A 20,250-nucleotide genomic window follows, 5' to 3' on the forward strand; every position below is an offset into this window, starting at 1 on the left:
CTAGTCCAGTCATACGTCATCACGTTAGAATCCGTCGGACTTTGGTGTTATTGTGTGTGGCCAAGTCCGTTCATTCGGAAAGTCCGTTGGAACTCCGACGAAACTCCGTCAGAGAGACCGCCGGACCTAGTCCCTCGAAAAGTCTGCTCGTGTGTACGGGGCATTACAGGGAGTTTACCCATAATTTTAGTTTCCTATATTGCTGATTCAGCTGATCATTTTAACAGTCTTTAGTGTATGCATGGTTTAATCAAATGGTCAGTAACGAATTGTTCCATCTCCAGGCAGATAAAAATAACAAAAAAAAAAATCATGAAAAGTCGTTTTAAATGCTTCTAGTGTAATTGTCAGAATATATATTGATATTAGCTTCTTACAATAGAACCCAGATCATGAGAATTAGGGAAAGTTCTGGGATGTTGGTGTGAAGGTGTGTTGCATTGAAATTTGTTGACCTAAAACATGCTGACAGGAGAAAACAGAGGAGGAATGAGCTCTGCTATCTGCTGCTGCCCTTTCAATGGAATATCACAGTTTGGGGGCAGGGAACTTACCAGGCTTATATACCTGCAGTAGAGTAAAATCAAGTTAACCAGGCTGATTTTATGATCTAGCAGGCAGGGGTGGACCATCTATTAAGGGCACTTCCCCCCCCCCCCCCCATTCATGTGTCTCCCCCCCATGCAGGACGCCGAATGCATGAATTCCAAAGGGTGGTTTTGTTTTTTTGAAGCACGTGATTATGGCTAGAGGCTCTAAAAGACTTAAAAAAAGGTGGGCTCTAGGGGCAGAACACTGCAAACTGACCCCATCCAGTTGTGTGACAATAGCAAATGAATATTCGCTACTTTCACACTGATTCTCCTCCTGGCCAATCAGGAAGCAGGTCTGAGACCCATTTCCCGAAAGGATTAGTATTCTGATTGGCCACCGAGGAGGAGGGAGGAGGAGGGAAGAGATGGAAGCCGCCGTGATGCCCGCAGGGAAAGCCACTGAGGATGTGATGCCCGTGCCCATGATGCCCGCTGCCTGGCGCCTGGGTGAAGCGATGCCCGCAATAGATTGAGTAGGTGTTCCGGACCCATCCGACTGGCCGGTGGCCGTGGGTGCACTGTTTGCAACCCCCTCCCCCCAAATTGCCACCAGCCACCACTGCTAGCAGGGCTGTGTAAATCCCAGGACTGGACAAAAATACAAATCCACATATATGTGTTAATTGTGTATTTGGCTGTTGGCCTGGAGTTTAGCAATAAAGTGGCTGTAAACTTCTGAAATAAAAACTGAACATAGCATCCGTCTATAGTGTGTACTTGCCTAAATCCAAAAGCACGGAGATTTCTGTCTGTTCTCTCGTCTTTTGCTATTTGCATTCACATCTGATCATTAATACTGACACTAGACAATCCCAGAGGATGCCTCTGCCTCTCCAGCACACAGAAGATGATTGACAGCCTCAGTTATGTATGTTTCCCTGCAAGACTGTATAGCGGGGATGTGTCCATTCCCTCCACTCAGGTCTCAGGTTACACTCAGCTCTGTGCTCTTTGTTGTGCATCAAATTCCCACCCATCTTTAGAAAGCTGAAAAATAGCCTTCGATCTGTGTACTTTGAACTGATGTAGAGGAGAGAGGGCACAGCTAAACAGGTACAACTTATGTAGAAGGATTTGTTTTATTTCTGTGCATTACCAAAAACTTGTCATTTCAGTGGGTATATGTAAGTGCTTACAATCACTTTAACCTCTTCCCATCCACCGTATAGGGGAAATGATGGTGGGCAGGATCCCCTGTCATTTCCAGTGGCACCGCTCACACCCCCGAGGTGGGGAGCGCATCATGGTGATTGTGGGCGCGCCGTGTCCCTAGGACACAGCGCAACCCCGATCTCAGTAAAGAGCTGATTACACAGCTCTTTACCCATGTGATTGGATGTGTCCAATCACAGCCGATCACATGTAAATGTGGAAGTACCATTTATCGGCTCTCCTCACCTAAAAATTAACAGAGTGTGAGGTGGGGAGAACCCATCAGAGGTATCTACTCGCAGGGGAGACTGTAGAGGTAATAAGGGCACTGGTCATCAGTGCCCTGATGGCAGTGCAGCCCCAACAGTGCCCAGCAAGTGATGCCAGTTTTTGCCCATCAGTAACACTAGTGACACCAATCAGTGCTTATCAGTGATACCAATCAGGGCCCATCAGTGATACCAATCAGTGCTGCCTTTCAGTGCTGCCTTTCAGTGTCACCCATCAGTGCCACATATCAGTGACACCTATCAGTGCCCATTAGTGCAGCATATTAGTGCCTCCTCATCAGTGCCCATACATGCAGCCTATCAGTGCCCATCAGAGCCACCTCATCAGCACACATCAGTGAAGAAGAAAATAGGGTTTTTATATACAGCTTACCTGTAAAGTCCTTTTCTTGAGAGTACATCACGGGACACAGGAGCTCATTACATAGTGGGTTATATAGTCACTTCTGGTGATTGGACACTGGTTAACCCCAATTAAGGAGAATTCCTCCCCTATATAACCCCTCCCATATGGGAGGCACCTCAGTTTTGTAGCAAAGCAATAGGAAACCATGTAAAACCCAAGAGGGGCGGGAGCCCTGTGTCCCATGATGTACTCTCAAGAAAAGGATTTTACAGGTAAGCTGTATATAAAAATCCTATTTTCTTGATCATACATCACGGGACACAGGAGCTCATTACATAGTGGGATGTCCCAAAGCAATGCTCAGATTGAGGGGAGGGAGACACAGATCATAATTATAGACCGCCATGGGCCGGAGGACCTAAACTGCAGCCTGCAGTACACTGCACCCAAAGGCAATATCCTCTTGCCCTCTGACATCCACCTGATAGAATCTGGTGAATGTGTGGACTGATGACCAAGTTGCAGCCTTACAGATCTGAGCCAGGGAGGCCTGGTGATGCACTGCCCAAGAAGCACTTACAGCCCTAGTAGAGAGCGCTTTCACTTGAAAAGGAGGGATTTTCCCTCTAACATTATAGGCCTGAGAAATAATCTGTCTAATCCACCTTGAGAGAGTGGATTTTGATGCTGCCTGGCCCTTCCTAGGGCCTTCCGGCAAAATAAATAAGCAATCAGTTTTCCTTATCTGAGCTGTTGCTTGAAGACAGATACTGATTGCCCTAACCACATCCAAAGTGTGCAAAGATTCTTCTTCTGCGGACTGTGGGTCCGGAAAAAAGGATGGTAGGATTACATCTTGATTCAAATGGAATCCCGAAAACCCCCTCAGGTAGAAAGGACCTGTTGGGGCGCATGACCACCCGGTCCTTATGAACAATTAGATACGGCTCTTTGCTGGAGAGAGCTGCTAGTTCTAACACTCTTCTAGCCGTGGAAATGGTTACCAAGAAAACCAATTTTTTGGTCAAAAGAACTAATGAAGCCAGATGCAAAGGTTTAAAAGGTTGCCCCTGCAAAGCCGAGAGAACCAAATTTAAATCCCATGGGCATACCGGAGGTTTGACTGGCGGCCTTATCCTCATAGCCCCCTGGATGAAAGCCTGCACCAGGGAATGCGATGCAAGTGGCTTCTGAAAAAATACTGACAAGGCCGAAATCTGCACCTTGATAGTGCTTACGGCCAAATTCATTTCTAGGCCTGACTGGAGAAAGGCCAAGATCCTGCTGATGACATACTTTCTAGGATGCCATTCCCTGAGTTCACACCAGGAAACATATGCCCTCCAGATTTAGTAAATAAGCCTGGAGGCCAGCTTTCTGGCATTAACCAGAGTAGAAAGGACTGGCCCTGAAAGCCCACGGTCTCTCAGAATGTGGGTCTCAGCAGCCAAACCGTCAAATTCAGACTGTGTAAAGCAGGATGGTAGATTGGACCCTGTGAGAGCAGATCTGGCCAGAGAGGGAGGATCCATGGCCTGCCTACTGCCAACTTCATGATCTCTGCGTACCACAGTTGCCTGGGCCAAACCGGGGCTACCAAAGGGACCGACTTTGTTTCCCTCTTGACTCTTCCCAGGAACCGCGACAGAAGCGGGTACGGGGGGAAGGCATAAATCAGATTGTACTGATCCCAGGGAACTGTCAGAGCATCTGACCCCTGAGCAAGTGTATCTCTTGTTCTTGATACGAATTTGTCCAGTTTTCTGTTGAACCTGGACGCAAACAGATCGACGTCTGGAGTACCCCACCTGCGACATATGTCCAAAAACACGTTGGGGTGCAGAGCCCATTCTCCTGGGCACAACTGCTGGTGGCTCAGAAAATCCGCCTGCCAATTTTCCACTCCTGGAATGAAGACTGCAGAAAGGCATGGAACATGCTTTTCTGCCCAGACAAGTATGCGATTCACCTCTTTTTGAACTACCAGACTCCTGGTACCGCCCTGGTGATTGATATAGGCCACTGCTGTGGCATTGTCAGACTGAACCCGAACAGGGAGACCCCGTAGTCTGGAAGACCACCTTATGAGAGCCATATAAATTGGCCGGATCTGCAAGAAATTTATGGGCAATAGCTTCTCGATCGCAGACCATTTCCCCTGCGAGCACGTCACCTCTAACACTGCTCCCCAGCCTGTCAGGCTGGCATCTGTCGTAAAAACCTTCCATGGAAGAGGAAGAAAGGTTTTGCCTTTCAGCAAATTCTCGGTTTGTAACCACCAGACGAGACTCCTGCGTGTCCCTAGGGATAGACGCATAGGAAGATCCAAGGATTGGGGCTTCCTGTTCCAGGCCGCAAGGATGCATCTTTGCAGAGGCCTTGAGTGGAACTGGGCGAACGGAACGGACTCGAAGGAGGCGACCATTTTCCCTAACAGTCTCATGCATAACCGAATGGGGGAAGATCTCCTGCCCAGAATTAGGCGCACCAGATCCCCGATGGCCAAGGCTTTTGGCCTTGGAAGAAACACCTTGCCCTGAGCGGTGTCGATAAACATACCCAGGTATTCTAACCTGGTAGCAGGCTGTAGGGACGACTTTTCTAGGTTTATAATCCAACCTAGGCGTTCCAGGTGTTCTAGTGTTCTGAAAACACTGTGGTTCAGGAATGCTACTGTTTTCTCCATGAGAAGCAAGTCGTCTAGATAAGCCATGACAGCTATACCCTGAGCTCTTAGGTTTGCCAAGAGAGGGTCCAGAATCTTTGTGAAGACTCGAGGGGCCGTAGCGAGCCCAAACGGCAAGGCCACAAATTGAAAATTGCGCCGCTCTACCGCGAACCTTAGATACCTTTGGTGTGCGGGAAAAATTGGCACATGGAGATATGCATCCTTGATGTCTATTGATGCCATAAACTCTCCCCCTTGCAGGGAGGAGACCACAGTGCGAATTGACTGCATTCGGAAGAATCGGATGCGTAAAAAACGGTTCAGATCCTTCAGATCCAGGATAGGTCTGACACTTCCATTTGGCTTCGGAACGGTGAAGAGATTCGAGTAAAACCCTGAACCCTGTTCTTTTGGGTCCACTTCTACTATCACCCCTTGGTATAGTAAGTGATCTAAGGCCAGAAATAGCGGTTTTTGCTTTACTGGATCCCTGGGGATCCTTGACCTTAGAAAGCGAGAAGGTGGAATCTCCTGAAACTCTTGCTTGTAGCACAGAGATACCGAAGAGATCACCCACTTGTCCCGGATCTCTTCCCGCCAGGCTTACGCAAACTGCCGAAGCCTTCCCCCCACTCGGCCGAGCGGGGGCTCCCCTTCACAAGGAAGCTTTTGGGCTCTGCTTGGCAGGCTTCCAAGTCTTTTTCTGCCCTTGGGCCCGGCCCTGAGCCTTTCCTGTAGAGGAGGGTTGAGAAGGCCGTCACCACTGCTTAGAGCTTGATGCTCCGGGAGAGAGAGAACGCCTAAATGACGGGCGTTTGCTCTTTTTGACTGGAAGGAGAGTAGATTTACCCCCTGAAATTTTTTGGACGAATTTGTCTAATTCTTTTTCAAACAGACGTTCCCCTTTAAACAGGAAATCAAATGCTTCTTGCACGATAGCTCAGCTGCCCAATTCTTTAGCCATAGGGCCCTTCACATGTGTACCAACAGGAGAGATAAACGAGATGCTTGTTGGACAGAATCCAAAATCGCATCAATCATGAAACACAGAATTTGAGGTATTTCTGCATAATTCTCCACTTCCTCACTGGGAAGGAGGCCAGGCATCCGCTTAACCTGTTCCTTGAGGAACTGACACAACCCCACGGCTGCGACTGTAGGTTGCACTACAGCGCCAGTCATGGAAAAGGAGGCTTTTAATAATGTTTCCAACCTCTTATCAGTTGGATCTTTAAATATCTGAGCATTATCCAATGGACAGGTCAGGTTTTTATTCACACAAGAAACAGCCGCATCGACAGATGGGACCCCCCATTTCTTGGTGAAACTTTCCTCCAGAGGATAATGCATAGAAAACCTTTTAGGAAGAGTAAACAGTTTATCGGGATGTCCCCAATCCTCATACATCAATTTATCCATTAAGGGATGAATTGGGAAGGAAAAAGCAGTCTGTGGGACTTTCCTGACTCCTAGGGAAGAAACAGAGGACGTAGCGACTTCAGCAGCAGGCATTCTGAATGTGGTACGCACCAATTCAGTATAATACTGCACCTGTTTTCTGAGCGCCTGGGAGGAGGGGACTCTCTCCTCTTTCTCTTATTCATCCGACTGCTCAAGATCCCTGTCCCAAGATAGGGATCTCTCCTCATTGTCAGAAGAATCATCTGAGAGAGGAATTTCAGCAGAGGGAGGGGATCTACCCCTTTTCCTGCTATCTTTCAGGGAAGCAGAAATAAAATTCATGATTCTCCCTTCAAAACCCTCCAATGTAGCCCTAAGGGAGTCCTCAGTGACATATACCGGGGCTGGGACATTAGGAGAGGCTGCAAATCCTGACAGGGGCACTGACTCGTCCTGTGAGGTTGGCTCCAGTCTTGCAGGGGGGATGGTAACTTACAGGCATTTTTAGAACCCCTGGACCTAGGCGGTGATTTACCAGTGCCCTTGTTACCTCCCCCTGAGACCCTCTTACGAGGAGACATAGTCCTAAGCTACAAAGCAGAGGTACTAATAAAAAGTGCAATCACTGTTGTGCTAAAAGTCTCACAATAACATATATATGCTTAATACTGCACAACCTGATGCTGAGTAGGTGTCTAAGGTTTGCCTGGATCCAATCCCCTGGGATGCTTACTGCCCACAGCTCCTGTGTCTCCACTTACAGTCCCCTGACGCTCTGGGCTTTTAAAACCTGCGCAGTACAGCGCCGTGCACACCAACGGGCACGGCTCACAACCACACTCCCCCCTCCTCCATTAGATCGGGAGCGCGCGCGTGCACGAGGACCGCAGGAATCCAGGGGGGGAAAAGGAGTCTCATCAGAGCTGCGTTGGGACCCCCATACTACGAGGGACCCCTGTATTACCTTGTTGTGGCAGGGACTGCAGTGGAGACGTGAGACCTCTGGAGAACCAGGCTTCACTGAGCGTGTGTACTGAAAGGCATGTAAGTATGCATCAGGCTGCTCTTACTCCCTCTAGTGGTGGAAACCAGGTAAGACATACAACTACTCAAAATGAAGAAATCCATCATATAAATATATATAGGATTAACTTCCCTTACCTGTCCTCGCCGCAGGAATTGCTGAAACAGACAGATTCCAGCCTTCACCCATCACGGCAGGCAGAGTTAGCCAACCTTCAGGTTTATCTGGGGTTCTTTCTCAGAAGAACCTCCTACCTGGACCTTGTAAAAGACTCTGCCAGAAACTTTCATGCGCTCTGTGTAAACAGTACACCAAGTTTGGTTTTCCCAGAGCCCAGTCTTCCAATGGAGAGGACTTACAGGCCAAACCTCGTTTCTTCAGATGACGAGGCCCGGGTACCATACCATCTTGGGAGTCAAATATCGGCCCGAGATATGGATCCAGTTTGTTGTAGCCCTTAGGCCCACGCAGGGACCTGCACAGAGCTTTCTTCATAGCACATGTTTTACGTGACCAACCACCATACACACTGGCGAAAAAACTGAGGTTCCTCCCATATGGGAGGGGTTATATAGAGGAGGAATTCTCCTTAATTGGAGTTAACCAGTGTCCAATCACCAGAAGTGACTATATAACCCACTATGTAATGAGCTCCTGTGTCTCGTGATGTATGATCAAGAAAAATTACTTATTTACAACATTCTCTGACATAAGCTAAGAATTCTTTTTTTGTTTATAATTTTCGGTCTTTTTTTGTTTGTTTAGCCAAAAAAAAAAAACAGTGGTGATTAAATACCACCAAAAGAAAGCTCTATTTATGTTAAAAAAATGATAAAAATTTTATTTGGGTACAGCATTGCATGACTGCGCAATTGTCATTCAAGTTGTGACAGTGCTGAAAGGTGAGAATTGGCCTGGACAGGAAGGAGGTGAAAGTGCCCTGTATTGAAGTGGTTAAAGGGGAACTCAAATTGTACACAAGTGCTGCAAAAAGCTCATCTATTTGTGGGAAAAAAAGGACATAAATTGTATTTTGGTACAGTGTCGCACGGCCGTGTAATTGTCAGTTAAATTAATGCAGTGCCATATCGCAAAAAATGGCCTGGTAGTGAATGGGGGTCAAATCATCCCGCTGTCAAGTGGGTAAAATGAACACTTGACAATCTCTTGTGAATTGGCCATTAGATTTATTGTTAAAACAGACACTACAGGTGCCATGTGTTGTAAGTGCCAGACTATTTGCTGTTACTGCATCCTTCCTTACCGACTTGGGTATTATGATGTATAGAGAGGTCACTGCCATTGCCTCTGCTGGAAACATGGCCAACAACTCTTTTTGGTGGCACCTACTGTATATAACACTGATCTGTTTTTGCAAGTAGAAATATGCCCTTCTCTTTTTTTTTTTTTAATTAATACTTTTTTAAAGTTATTATTACACAAATAGCAAGAGAAAGTAAAAAAATATAACATCATAAGATATTGTGTAATATATTGCAATATAAAACACTATTATTGCTTTATCTACCCACTCCCTCTCTCCCAGCCCACAACCAACCCACCCCCCCCACCCCCCACCCTTACACCACCCAGTCTTTAGCTATATATTGATTCTATTGATTACAAAATCAGCAAAAAGAATGAGTATGTGGGTAAACTGCAAAGAGTGAGAAAGAATATCAGAGCAAGGGACGTCCAGAATCCTCAATAAAATAGGAGAGGGGAAAAAAAAAAAGTAAAAGAAAAAGGAAAGACAAAACCAAGGCAGGGGGAATGCTATACATTCACCACTCTCCCCCTATAGGGGAAACCCCAACTTATCCAGCCAGGGTCTCCACATTCTCTTGAAATTCCTATAATTACCTTGTCTAATAAATATCACTCTCTCGTTCCCAACTATTAAATTGATGGTCACGACCCAGTTCTCTACGGTTGGGGAATTGTGTGCTTGCCATTGCTGTGCGATTCATTTTCTCACCTGAAATAGACATCTTAGCACTGCTTCAATGGTGAACTTCAGGATATTACCCCCCTCCATATTCCCCAATAAGCAGGTCTTAGTCGTTGGCTCGATTACAGTCTTAAAAGTTTTATTTATCCTATCTACAATCTCTACCCAGTATCTGAATAGTTTGGGCATTTCCATAACATATGAATAAAGTCCCCTGATGCCCTGCAGCTGGGGCACTGATCGTTTTGTCGCCACCCAAGTTTAAAAAATGTTTGCGGGTTTAATATATTCTATGGATTAAGAACAGGTGGGATACCTTCTGTGAGCGAGAAAGCGAGACCAGTGTTCCTCGTCTCAGGATCCTATCCCATTCCTCTGTAGTCATTGGCCCCATCTCTCTCTACTCTTGGAAGGGCCCGCTCGATTTATTATTCTAACTTCTAGTCTGGCGTATAGCTCAGAGATTAATCCTTTGGATGTATCTAAATTCATTATTTGTGCCAGGATGGGAGTCTGGGTCTATTCAATTGTCTGTGAACTGAACTGTATCTGGATAGCATGCCTGAATTGGAGGTATTTTTAGAATGAGTTGTTTGGTACATTAAATTCCCGTTTCAAATCTAAGAATGTTTTCATAGTATTGCCCTCATATAATTGGCTTAGTCGATTAATACCCTGACTCACCCATTCCATAGGCCTCTCACCCATATAAATTAATCTGCCTCTAAGACCTCTATCAGTGTACTATGTGGGGTCCCCATTAACATCATCTTAGCGCTGGAATTCCCCCCTCTAGGGGCTCCAAAGCCCACTAGCTGCTGTAGTTGAGATGCCAAAAAATATGACCTCGGGTGTGGAACCGCTATACCCCCTTCTTTGAACAGCAACTGTATTGTTTGCACACTAATTCTAGATTGGCCCTTTTTCCAAATTAAATCCCTAAACAGGGATTCTATTCTTTTAAACCACTTTTGGCCTATCCAAATTGGGGAGTTATCATCTTGATTAAATTACAGCGTCCTGATATAGACAATGGGAGTCCGCGCCAGATATCATCTTTTTGTTTTAATTTAATTAGTAAAGGGGCTAAGTTGTCATTAAGGTATAGATTTATATCGTTAGCAATCCAAACCCCAAAATATTTCAATTTTTCAACAACTGTTAGGTTGGGAGTTCCCGATGGTGTCTGGCTACCAAGTGGGTCGACCGGAAGCAAGGCCGATTTGTTCCAGTTGATAACCAGACCAGAGAATAGTGCAAACTCTCCAATGATTTGTACCTCTGTTTTTAACGATGTTTGGACATCTCCAAGAAAAAAGAGGACATCATCTGCAAACAATGCTATCCTATCCTCTACTGTCAGCCTCCGAAATCCCTGCATATCCAGCATTGATCTAGTCATAATTGCTAACTGCTCCATTACAAGAGCAAATAATAAGGGGGAAAGAGGGGAAACTTGTCTCGTCCCTCTCTCCAACTGAAACAAATCAGAGTACTCGTTATTGATTTTGATTTTTGCTCTTGGTTCGGTATAGAGCATTCTCACCCAGATAATAAAGGAGGGGCCAAACCCAAATCTCTCAAGCACTCTCAGGAGATAGTCCCACTCCAGGCTATCAAAGACCTTGACGGCATCTAGGGCCAGTATGGCCCCCATTGTGTGTTGGAATGTGCATATTTAAAAAGACTCTTCTAATGCCCGGCGGCCTTGCGTAGTGTGTTGCTGCTCATAGAGACAGATAGACGCAGAAACAGTGTCTTCATTTCCGTTGAACCTATTGCAATTACAGTCGGTGTAATGTGCCCCCTTCACAGTGTACACCTGAAGCTACCCCAATTGCAGGTGTTGTTCTGGTCCTATACCACAGGCAGCTGCAGCAGTTACAGTCGGTGTATTGTGCCCCCTTCACAGTGTACACCTGAAGCTACCCCAATTGCTGGTGTTGTTCTGGTCCTATACCACAGGCAGCTGCAGCAGTTACAGTCAGTGTATTGTGCCCCCTGCACAGTGTACACCTGAAGCTAACCCAATTGCTGGTGTTGTTCTGGTCCTATACCACGGGCAGCTGCAGCAGTTACAGTCGGTGTATTGTGCCCCCTTCACAGTGTACACCTGAAGCTACCCCAATTGCTGGTGTTGCTCTGGTCCTATACCACAGGCAGCTGCAGCAGTTACAGTTGGTGTATTGTGCCCCCTGCACAGTGTACACCTGAAGCTAACCCAATTGCTGTAGTTCTGGTCCTATACCACAGGCAGCTAAAAAAAGTAATAAGAAAATAGTAAGAAAGTTATAAGTTAATGCATCCAGTCGTCCATTTCACTTCCCTCAACCTTAAGCGCCAAGGTAGGTGTTTTTCCCCCCTCTTCATATTCCATCCTTATCACATTTTGTGTATTAGATCGTATTAATATTAGTGGTGCATAACCTTTATCTCCTACCCTACGCACCCTACCCGTATCTGCTCCTCCACCAACCTCCCTCCCTCCCATACCTCTCCACCCCTGCCCAACAGGGCTTCCCCTAGAAGGTACACCCGTGATCCTTTCCATACCTTCCCCAATACACATTCCAAAGCAACAATCTTAATATTTTTAGTGCAAAGTGAAACCAATATAGAAGCCATATTTGCTCCTTAACACTCATACCTATATACTTCTAAACATTCAAATCTACCCTTCTCTAATAAGCATGGTACCAAGGCAATGAAAATAGATTGCATGTTCCTATAGCCATGTATCTTGGCAAACAAAGCCTCAATTTGTTGTCCAACAATACTAAGCAATCATATAAGCCTGGCTGTGGACATGGATTATCAGCTCTTAAATAAAAAATTTGGCATTTTAGGCCTAAAAAAGCCTCTATTTTTCTACAATGCTGTTTAGAGTACATAGTTTAAAAAAAAAATCCGACTGGCAGCTCCTGAAATTGTACAAAGTACGGTATTTTGTCAAAATTAACAAGTAGGTTATTTCTAGCAAAATTGCCCTATTTTTGTAAAAATACTACAAATGTAATGTACCGACTTGTAATATAAATTGTCAGCAATATGGATAAGCTTCAGGTTCAGGTCGATGGAGAGTTTGGCCTAAACTTTAGCTGTTGGAGGTCCACTGAATGGGGAAACTAAATTGCAAGGTTTGGCTATGTTCATCCCCCAAAACCTTTGGCTGCTACTGCAGCCAGAAGTGATTCATTTATTGATGAATTTTACCACCAATATATGAATGTGGCTTTCCCCGCATCCAATTTGCATAGAAGGAGAATGTGGCCGGCTCTCTATAGAGCCGGTTCATATGTCTCCAGGGGCAGGTGTGGAGTACACTGCACAGATACACTGTGCTTCTTTGGGGCTGATTCAGGCAAAGATTCGGCCCTGATTCATCCCTGAAATGGAGAACAGGGTGCGATCTGCGGCCGTTTTAGGTGTGAACCGAGCCTTAAAATTGGTTCTCCATAAAAGGCACAGTATCGAGGCAACAAATGTAAACACCATTCAGCCTTGTGGGCCTTGTTCACAACCACAACAAAAATGCACTTACCTGAAGAACAAACTTTGGCAATATGGCACTGCCATGTCCGTTTATCACTTGAGGGGTTACTTTCACATTACTAGTCCAACCTGCCAAAATAATTATTGATATCTGTGAAAAAATAGTTTTGATCAAAACGACCATGCTAAAAATGTTATGGACAATTTATTATTGATAAAATACCATATACAAGGAAAGAAAAGGAAAGAAAAACATTAAAATATAATACATTATTTAAATGAAACACATAATATACATTATATTACACATGAATGTGTTAACCATAGATATATCATTTTCAAATGATTCCTGTTTGAGCCCTATTTAGATAGTAGGCGAGTCAACCGCGCTTACTGTGCGTAGATCCAGGTGTTAATTAGAAACTGCACTATATAACATATTGGGTCGGATTCATTAACCCCTTGCTTACTGGGCACTTAAACCCCCCTCCTGCCCAGACCAATTTTCAGCTTTCAGTGCTAGCGCATTTTGAATGACAACGGTCATACAGCACTGTACCCAAATGAAATTTTTATCATTTTCCCCCACAAATAGAGCTTTCTTTTGGTGGTATTTAATCACAGCTGGGGTTTTTCTTTTTTGCTAAAAAGATGGAAAATTTTGAAAAAAAAAAAAATCATGTTTAATAGTTTGTTATAAAATTTTGCAAACAGTTAATTGTTCTGCTTCATTGATATGCGCTGATGAGGCAGCACTGGTGGGTACTGATAGGCTGCACTGGTGGGTACTGATAGGCTGCACTGATGGGCACTAATAGGCACAGTTAAGGCAGCACTGATAGGCACAGATGGGGACAGATAAGTTGGTGCTGTTAGCACGAGGAGAAAAAATAGCCGATTACCGGCTGTGTTGACATCACATGATCAGCTGTCATTGGCTGATAGCTGATCACGTGGTAAGGGGTCGGGATCGACCCCTTACTCCGATCTGTGATCCAGCGAGTCTCATAGACTCGCTGATCACAGAGCGTGCTGCGGTGGCTGAAAATGTTGGTGATATCTTGCCTTGATACTCTCTTCTATGTATGTTTGGTGCATGCCTGAGGTCACCTTCTTGAAACATAGTGGCTCCAACTGTCAGATGTTTCCAATGTGGGTAACTTATAAAGTAATTCTAGTGCTTCTCCCGTAGAAGCTGCAGAAATACTGTCCAGGTCTTCCCCACAAGCTTTGCCCCGCTGCCAGGCACACAGGCTTATCCACACATTTCTCCAATAACCAGTCTAGGGGTGTTGTTTTTTTATTTTTGGAGAACTTGGATAGGGTTGAGGGAGTTGGGAGGTGGGATACTCCAAAAAACAGGAACTACAGTATGTACAAGTTGAGGACTAAGTATTAATTCTGGAAAAGCTGTAATAAAGTTTGTGCTTGCAACAAACAGTGAACTTTAGCTTTGAAGTAGTAGAAGTAGTGGTAACTTCAAACTCCTTCCTTTAGGCCCCATTCACACCTGAGCGTTTTGTAGTTTGAAACCTGAATCTACAAAACGTTGGAGGGGAAAAAATGTATTATTCTCAATGGAGATGGTTTACATCTCCACTCCATGTTGTCTGAAGCTCAAACAAGTTCTGGACCCTTTTTTGTCGCTCAAATCGGGCAGATTTGGGCGTTTTTCTTCTTTTTATATTGGTGACCTTTTGCCCTGCACAAAATCGTGGCAAAACGCAGTAAAAAAACAATGCAAAATCATGGTAAAAATGCTGCAAAAATCGCTGCAAACTAGCGGCAAAATCACGCTTTCTGCCTTCAGGTGTGAATGGGGCCTTAGTACCACAAGAGCAGCAGAGTCCCATTTACTATGTGTACTAAGCTCTTCCGAAAGCCAGTTGGTGTCCCCTTTAAACAAACCCACAGCTGACTCTCTAGCTCCAGAGAGGTGGCAGCAGTCCAAAGGTCCCCAAGATATCGCAGAACAGGGCCCAAGGACAGCTGGTTGCCTCCTTCCAACTTCCAAGTCACATCTTGCTATGGTGATACCAGATTAAATCTTCAGGAGACAGCCCTCCTCAGTCAGTTCTCTCTCTAGTTTCAGGGTCTCAGCTAGGGTTGCCACCTTTTCGTCAAGCCAAACCCGAACACTTTAGCAACGCACGGAAATATTTTTTTGTAGTACACGCTATAGACACTCTATATGATTGTAGGAAACTTGGGACACCTTTGAGTTACCCTAGGAGAGTAGTAAGGAGGCGCGGATAGTGCGCTGCTGTGGCCAAATTGTGTTAACATTGGAGGGGGGGGTAGACTTAAAGAGACATGGTTAAATAAAACAAAAGCATTTGAGTGACCATAAAATATGATTAGATTATTAAAAGAAATGTCACAGTTAAAATATACCTTAAAAGTGGACACTATCAGTAGGGCAGTGGATGGTGTTAGTGGGGCAGGGGATGGTGTCAGTGGACAGGGGATGGTGTCAGTGGGCAGGGGACGGTGTCAGTGGGCAGAGTGAGGTGTCAGTGGGGCAGAGTGAGGTGTCAGTGGGGCAGAGTGAGGTGTCAGTGGGGCAGAGTGTGGTGTCAGTGGGCAGTAGATGGTGTCAGTGGGCAGAGTGCATTATCAGTGGGCAGAGTGCATTATCAGTGGGCAGAGTGCGGTATCAGTGGGCAGAGTGCATGGTCAGTGGGCTGAGTGAGGTGTCAGTGGGCAGAGTGCGGCATCAGTGGGCAGAGTGTATTGTCAGTGGGCAGTAGATAGTGTCAGTGGGCAGAGAGAGGTGTCAGTGGGCAGGGGATGGTGTCAGTGGGCAGAGAGAGGTGTCAGTGGGGCAGAGGGTGTTGTCAGTGGGGCAGAGAGTATTGTCAGTGGGCAGTACATGGTGTCAGTGGGCAGTACATGGTGTCAGTGGGCAGTACATGGTGTCAGTGGGCAGAGTGAGGTGTCAGTGGGCAGAGTGTGGTGTCAGTGGGGCAGAGTGCGGTGTCATTGGGCAGAGTGCGGTGTCAGTGGGCAGAGTTAGGTGTCAGTGAGGCAGAGTGAGGTGTCAGTGGGCAGTGTGAGGTGTCAGTGGGGCAGAGAGTGTCAGTGGGCAGTAGATGGTGTCAGTGGGCAGTAGATGCTGTCAGTGGGCAGTAGATGGTGTCAGTGGGCAGAGCGCGGTGTCAGTGGGCAGAGTGCGGGTCAGTGGGGCAGAGTGCGGTGTCAGTGGGGCAGAGTATGTTGTCAGTGGGGCAGAGTGAGGTGTCAGTGGGGCAGAGTGAGGTGTCAGTGGGGCAGAGTGAGGTGTCAGTGGGCAGTAGATGGTGTCAGTGGGCAGTAGATGGTGTCAGTGGGCAGAGTGCGGTGTCAGTGGGCAGTAGATGGTGTCAGTGGGCAGAGTGCGGTGTCAGTGTTCAGAGTGCGGTGTCAGTGGACAGTAGATGGTGTCAGTGGGCAGTAGATGGTGTCAGTGGGCAGAGTGCATTGTCAGTGGGCAGAGTGCCGTGTCAGTGGGCAGAGTGCCGTGTCAGTGGGCAGTAGATGGTGTCAGTGGGCAGAGTGCATTGTCAGTGGGCAGAGTGCCGTGTCAGTGGGCAGAGTGCGGTGTCAGTGGGCAGTAGATGGTGTCAGTGGGCAGAGTGTGTTGTCAGTGGGGCAGTAGATGGTGTCAGTGGGCAGAGTGAGGTGTCAGTGGGCAGAGTGCGGTGTCAGTGGGCAGAGTGCGGTGTCAGTGGGCAGAGTGCGGTGTCAGTGGGCAGAGTGCAGTGTCAGTGGGGCAGAGTGAGGTGTCAGTGAGGCAGAGTGAGGTGTCAGTGGGGCAGTAGATGGTGTCAGTGGGGCAGTAGATGGTGTCAGTGGGCAGAGTGAGGTGTCAGTGGGCAGAGTGAGGTGTCAGTGGGCAGAGTGCGGTGTCAGTGGGCAGAGTGCGGTGTCAGTGGGCAGAGTGCGGTGTCAGTGGGCAGAGTGCGGTGTCAGTGGGGCAGAGTGCGTTGTCAGTGGGGCAGAGTGCGGTGTCAGTGGGGCAGAGTGCGGTGTCAGTGGGGCAGAGTGCGGTGTCAGTGGGGCAGAGTGCGGTGTCAGTGGGGCAGTAGATGGTGTCAGTGGGCAGTAGATGGTGTCAGTGGGCAGTAGATGGTGTCGGTGGGCAGAGTGCGGTGTCGGTGGGCAGAGTGCGGTGTCGGTGGGCAGAGTGCGGTGTCGGTGGGCAGAGTGCGGTGTCAGTGGACAGTAGATGGTGTCAGTGGGCAGAGTGCGGTGTCAGTGAGCAGTAGATGGTGTCAGTGGGCAGAGTGCGGTGTCAGTGGGCAGTAGATGGTGTCAGTGGCCAGAGTGCGGTGTCAGTGGGCAGTAGATGGTGTCAGTGGGCAGAGTGCGGTGTCAGTGGGCAGTAGATGGTGTCAGTGGCCAGAGTGCGGTGTCAGTGGGCAGTAGATGGTGTCAGTGGGCAGTAGATGGTGTCAGTTAGCAGAGTGCATTGTCAGTGGGCAGTGGACTTTTAATTGCTAAAAAATCAACAAAAAAATCAAAGCAATCCACAGGCACCCCATAACTAGAGAAGAAAAGATATTAAAGGCTACTGAGTGAGCACTGCACAATGAAGTAATGATGCCAGGATTGTGCTGCAGGGAGAACTAGACTGCAATCTTTAATCAGCAGCCATGTCCCTGGAAAGACAAGCAGGACAGTCCTACACTGGAGAGCTTGTGGACTGAACTGCAGGGAAGTAAAGACCCTCAGCTCTGCACTTACCCAGCGGTCTGTTTGTGTCCCCTTAGCTCGCTCAGCAGGCTCTGTGTCTGTTCCTCTTGCTCTTTGGAAAGGTCACATGATCGGCTTGCAGAGGGGAAGAGCAGAGGCTGTGTATCTGCATGGAGTAGGCACTGGCTACTGGCGAGTCTCTCTCCCCTCACAGCCGCCCTGCAATGTGTCACAACTTAAGTGACACAGTGCACGAGACTCGACCAGAACACCGGGCAGTGAAGGCAGGGAGGGAGACACCTGCACGGGAAACCCCAATACACAGTAATAATAGGAGACTCCTCAGCACTGTGTCCGGGGCTAAGATGGACTGATCCCCGGACACAGGATTTAAAACCCGTACTGTCCGGGTGAATCCCGGGCGGGTGGCAACCCTAGTCTCAGCATCCCAGCATCCAGGCCCATAGGTTGCCATCCTAAGGCCTTTCAAAAGCAGACATGTGGCAGCAATGTCCTGGAGGGTAGCATGCCCCTCCAGGCTGGGCTGATACTATCCAGGAAATTACCCAGAACCCAGTGTGCTCATAGAATATATACAGTTTCCCAGCATGCTTTCAGGGCCTGCCTCTCTGGGATTAGCCAGGGCTGTATCAATATTTATGTCACCACTTGCATAACTCCACACCTATGATCCAGAAGCTTCTCGAGTGTGTTAGACACCCTCACCCTCTGCCTGCTATAACTGGGAAAAAAAACAATTGATCTAAGTGCTTTTAGAACAATCTACAGAATAGATGCTGCAGATAAACAGATACAACTTATGTAGGAGGATTTGTTGCATTTCTGTATATTACCTAATGCTAGTCACTTCACTGGGTATAGGTAAGGGTTAAAGCGGGAGTCCACCGGGACTCCGCGTTTTTTTTTTTTTTTTAAAAGCCAGCAGCTACAAATACTGCAGCTGCTGACTTTTAAATAGTGACACTTACCTGTCCAGCGCGCCCGCGATGTCGGCACCCGAAGCCGATCGCTCGCTCGGCTGCCGGGTCCCGCCGCCATCTTGGGTATGGGAATCAGGAAATGGAGCCTTTCGGCTTCATTTCCCGGTTCCCTACTGCGCATGCGCGAGCCGCGCGGCGCAATCCGGACGGTCCCCGCTGCCTCTGGGAGCTGTGTGTTTCCCAGCAGGCAGCGGGGCACTTGCTGAAGGGGGCGGGCGCTTGCGGAACGGGGGCGTAACCTACGCTCGTTCCGCAGAGAGCTAGCCCGGAAGTGGGTGCAGTTACCTGGATTATCCAGGTAACTGCACCCCCCTCCCCCCTGAAAGGTGCCGATTGTGGCGCCGGAGGGGGGGGGGGGGATTCCGATGAGCGGAGGTCCATTTTAGGGTGGACCTCCGCTTTAAGGGGTTTCAAGTGGTTTTAAGTGACCAGTGAATTGACTGGCCTCAGGTGATACACAGAGCTGGAACAAATCCTTCTACATAAGGTATACTTGTTTATCTGCAGTATTCTCCTCTCTACATCCATTCAAAGTCCAGAATTTATAAAGCTTGTCTGAGCTGTCAGATAAAAGGGGGCAGAGAGCTGAAGTTACATCAGTGAGGCGAGCTCTAAGAGCAAATTGGAAGGAAGGGACACACCCCCTTTACAAAGTACACAGAAACAGAGCTGAGGCTGTCAATCTGCTGGAGGTCCCTCCCCTGTCACCATTTTTATCTTGGTGTCAGGAAAACTTGTTAGAAGTGACTTATAACAGAGGAATGAAGCAGCAGACAGGAATGACACTTATGCCTCGTACATATGATCTGGCTTTCCGTCAGACTTGGTCCGGCGGTCCGGAATCCGTCTGACAATTCGATCGTGTGTGGGCTCTCACGCTGACGGCGTGAGGAGAAAAAAAAGCTGATCACCAGCTTCTGTTGAAGGGACATCTATCCCGAAAAGGAAGAGGCGAAGTCACCTCATATGTGCCAAACAGTACTGCCTGCCAGTACCACCTGCCAGTGCCACTAATCAGTGCCCACCAATCAATGCCCATCAGTATATAAGTGCCAGCAATCAGTGCCACCTATCAATGCCCACGATTGCCACCTATCAATGCCCACCAGTGGTGCCAATTAGTGCCTCATCTGTGCCACCTAGCAGTGCTACCTATCAGTGTCCATCACTGCCACCCCATCAGTGCCCACCAGTGCCACCTCATCAGTGCCACCTTATCAGTGCCCATCAGTGCAGCCTCATCAGCGTACATCAATGTAGGAGAAAAATTACCTGTTTGCAAAATTTATTAACAAAATATTAAATGGTTTTATATATATATATTTTTTTTAATCTGTCTTTTTACATTTTTTTTTAACAAAAAATAAAAAACCCCAGAGGTGAACAAATACCAACAAAAGAAAGCTCTATTTGTGGGGAAAAAATGATAAAAATGTAATTTGGGTACAGTGTTGTATGACTAACTGTCATTCGAAGTGTGAGAGAGCTGAAAGCTGAAAACTGGCCTGGGCAGGAAGGGGGTGGAAGTGGGCAGTATCGAAGTGGTTAATACAGACAATATTTCATATCACCTTTATTTAGTAGAACAGGCAATAGTGATTTCCCAAGTCCGGTGGGTTGTCCCCGTGTTTTGTCTTCCCATACAATATAGATACATT

At 47.2% G+C, this 20,250-nt stretch overlaps 1 protein-coding gene across 1 annotated transcript in view; it reads right to left on the reverse strand.

The window, feature by feature from the left end:
- The window catches only part of SPMIP7 (sperm microtubule inner protein 7), a 147,888-nt gene that overhangs the window by 126,897 nt on the left and 741 nt on the right, over nucleotides 1-20,250 (reverse strand). The window contains exon 2 of the mRNA XM_077491781.1: nucleotides 12,967-13,046. Coding sequence (XP_077347907.1) covers nucleotides 12,967-13,046 — 80 coding nt within the window. The remainder of the gene's footprint in view (nucleotides 1-12,966; nucleotides 13,047-20,250) is intronic.

Source organism: Lithobates pipiens, unplaced genomic scaffold (genome assembly GCF_037356315.1).
Source record: "Lithobates pipiens isolate NorthernLeopardFrog02 unplaced genomic scaffold, aLitPip1_a1.2 Scaffold_19, whole genome shotgun sequence".
NCBI lineage: Eukaryota > Metazoa > Chordata > Amphibia > Anura > Ranidae > Lithobates > Lithobates pipiens.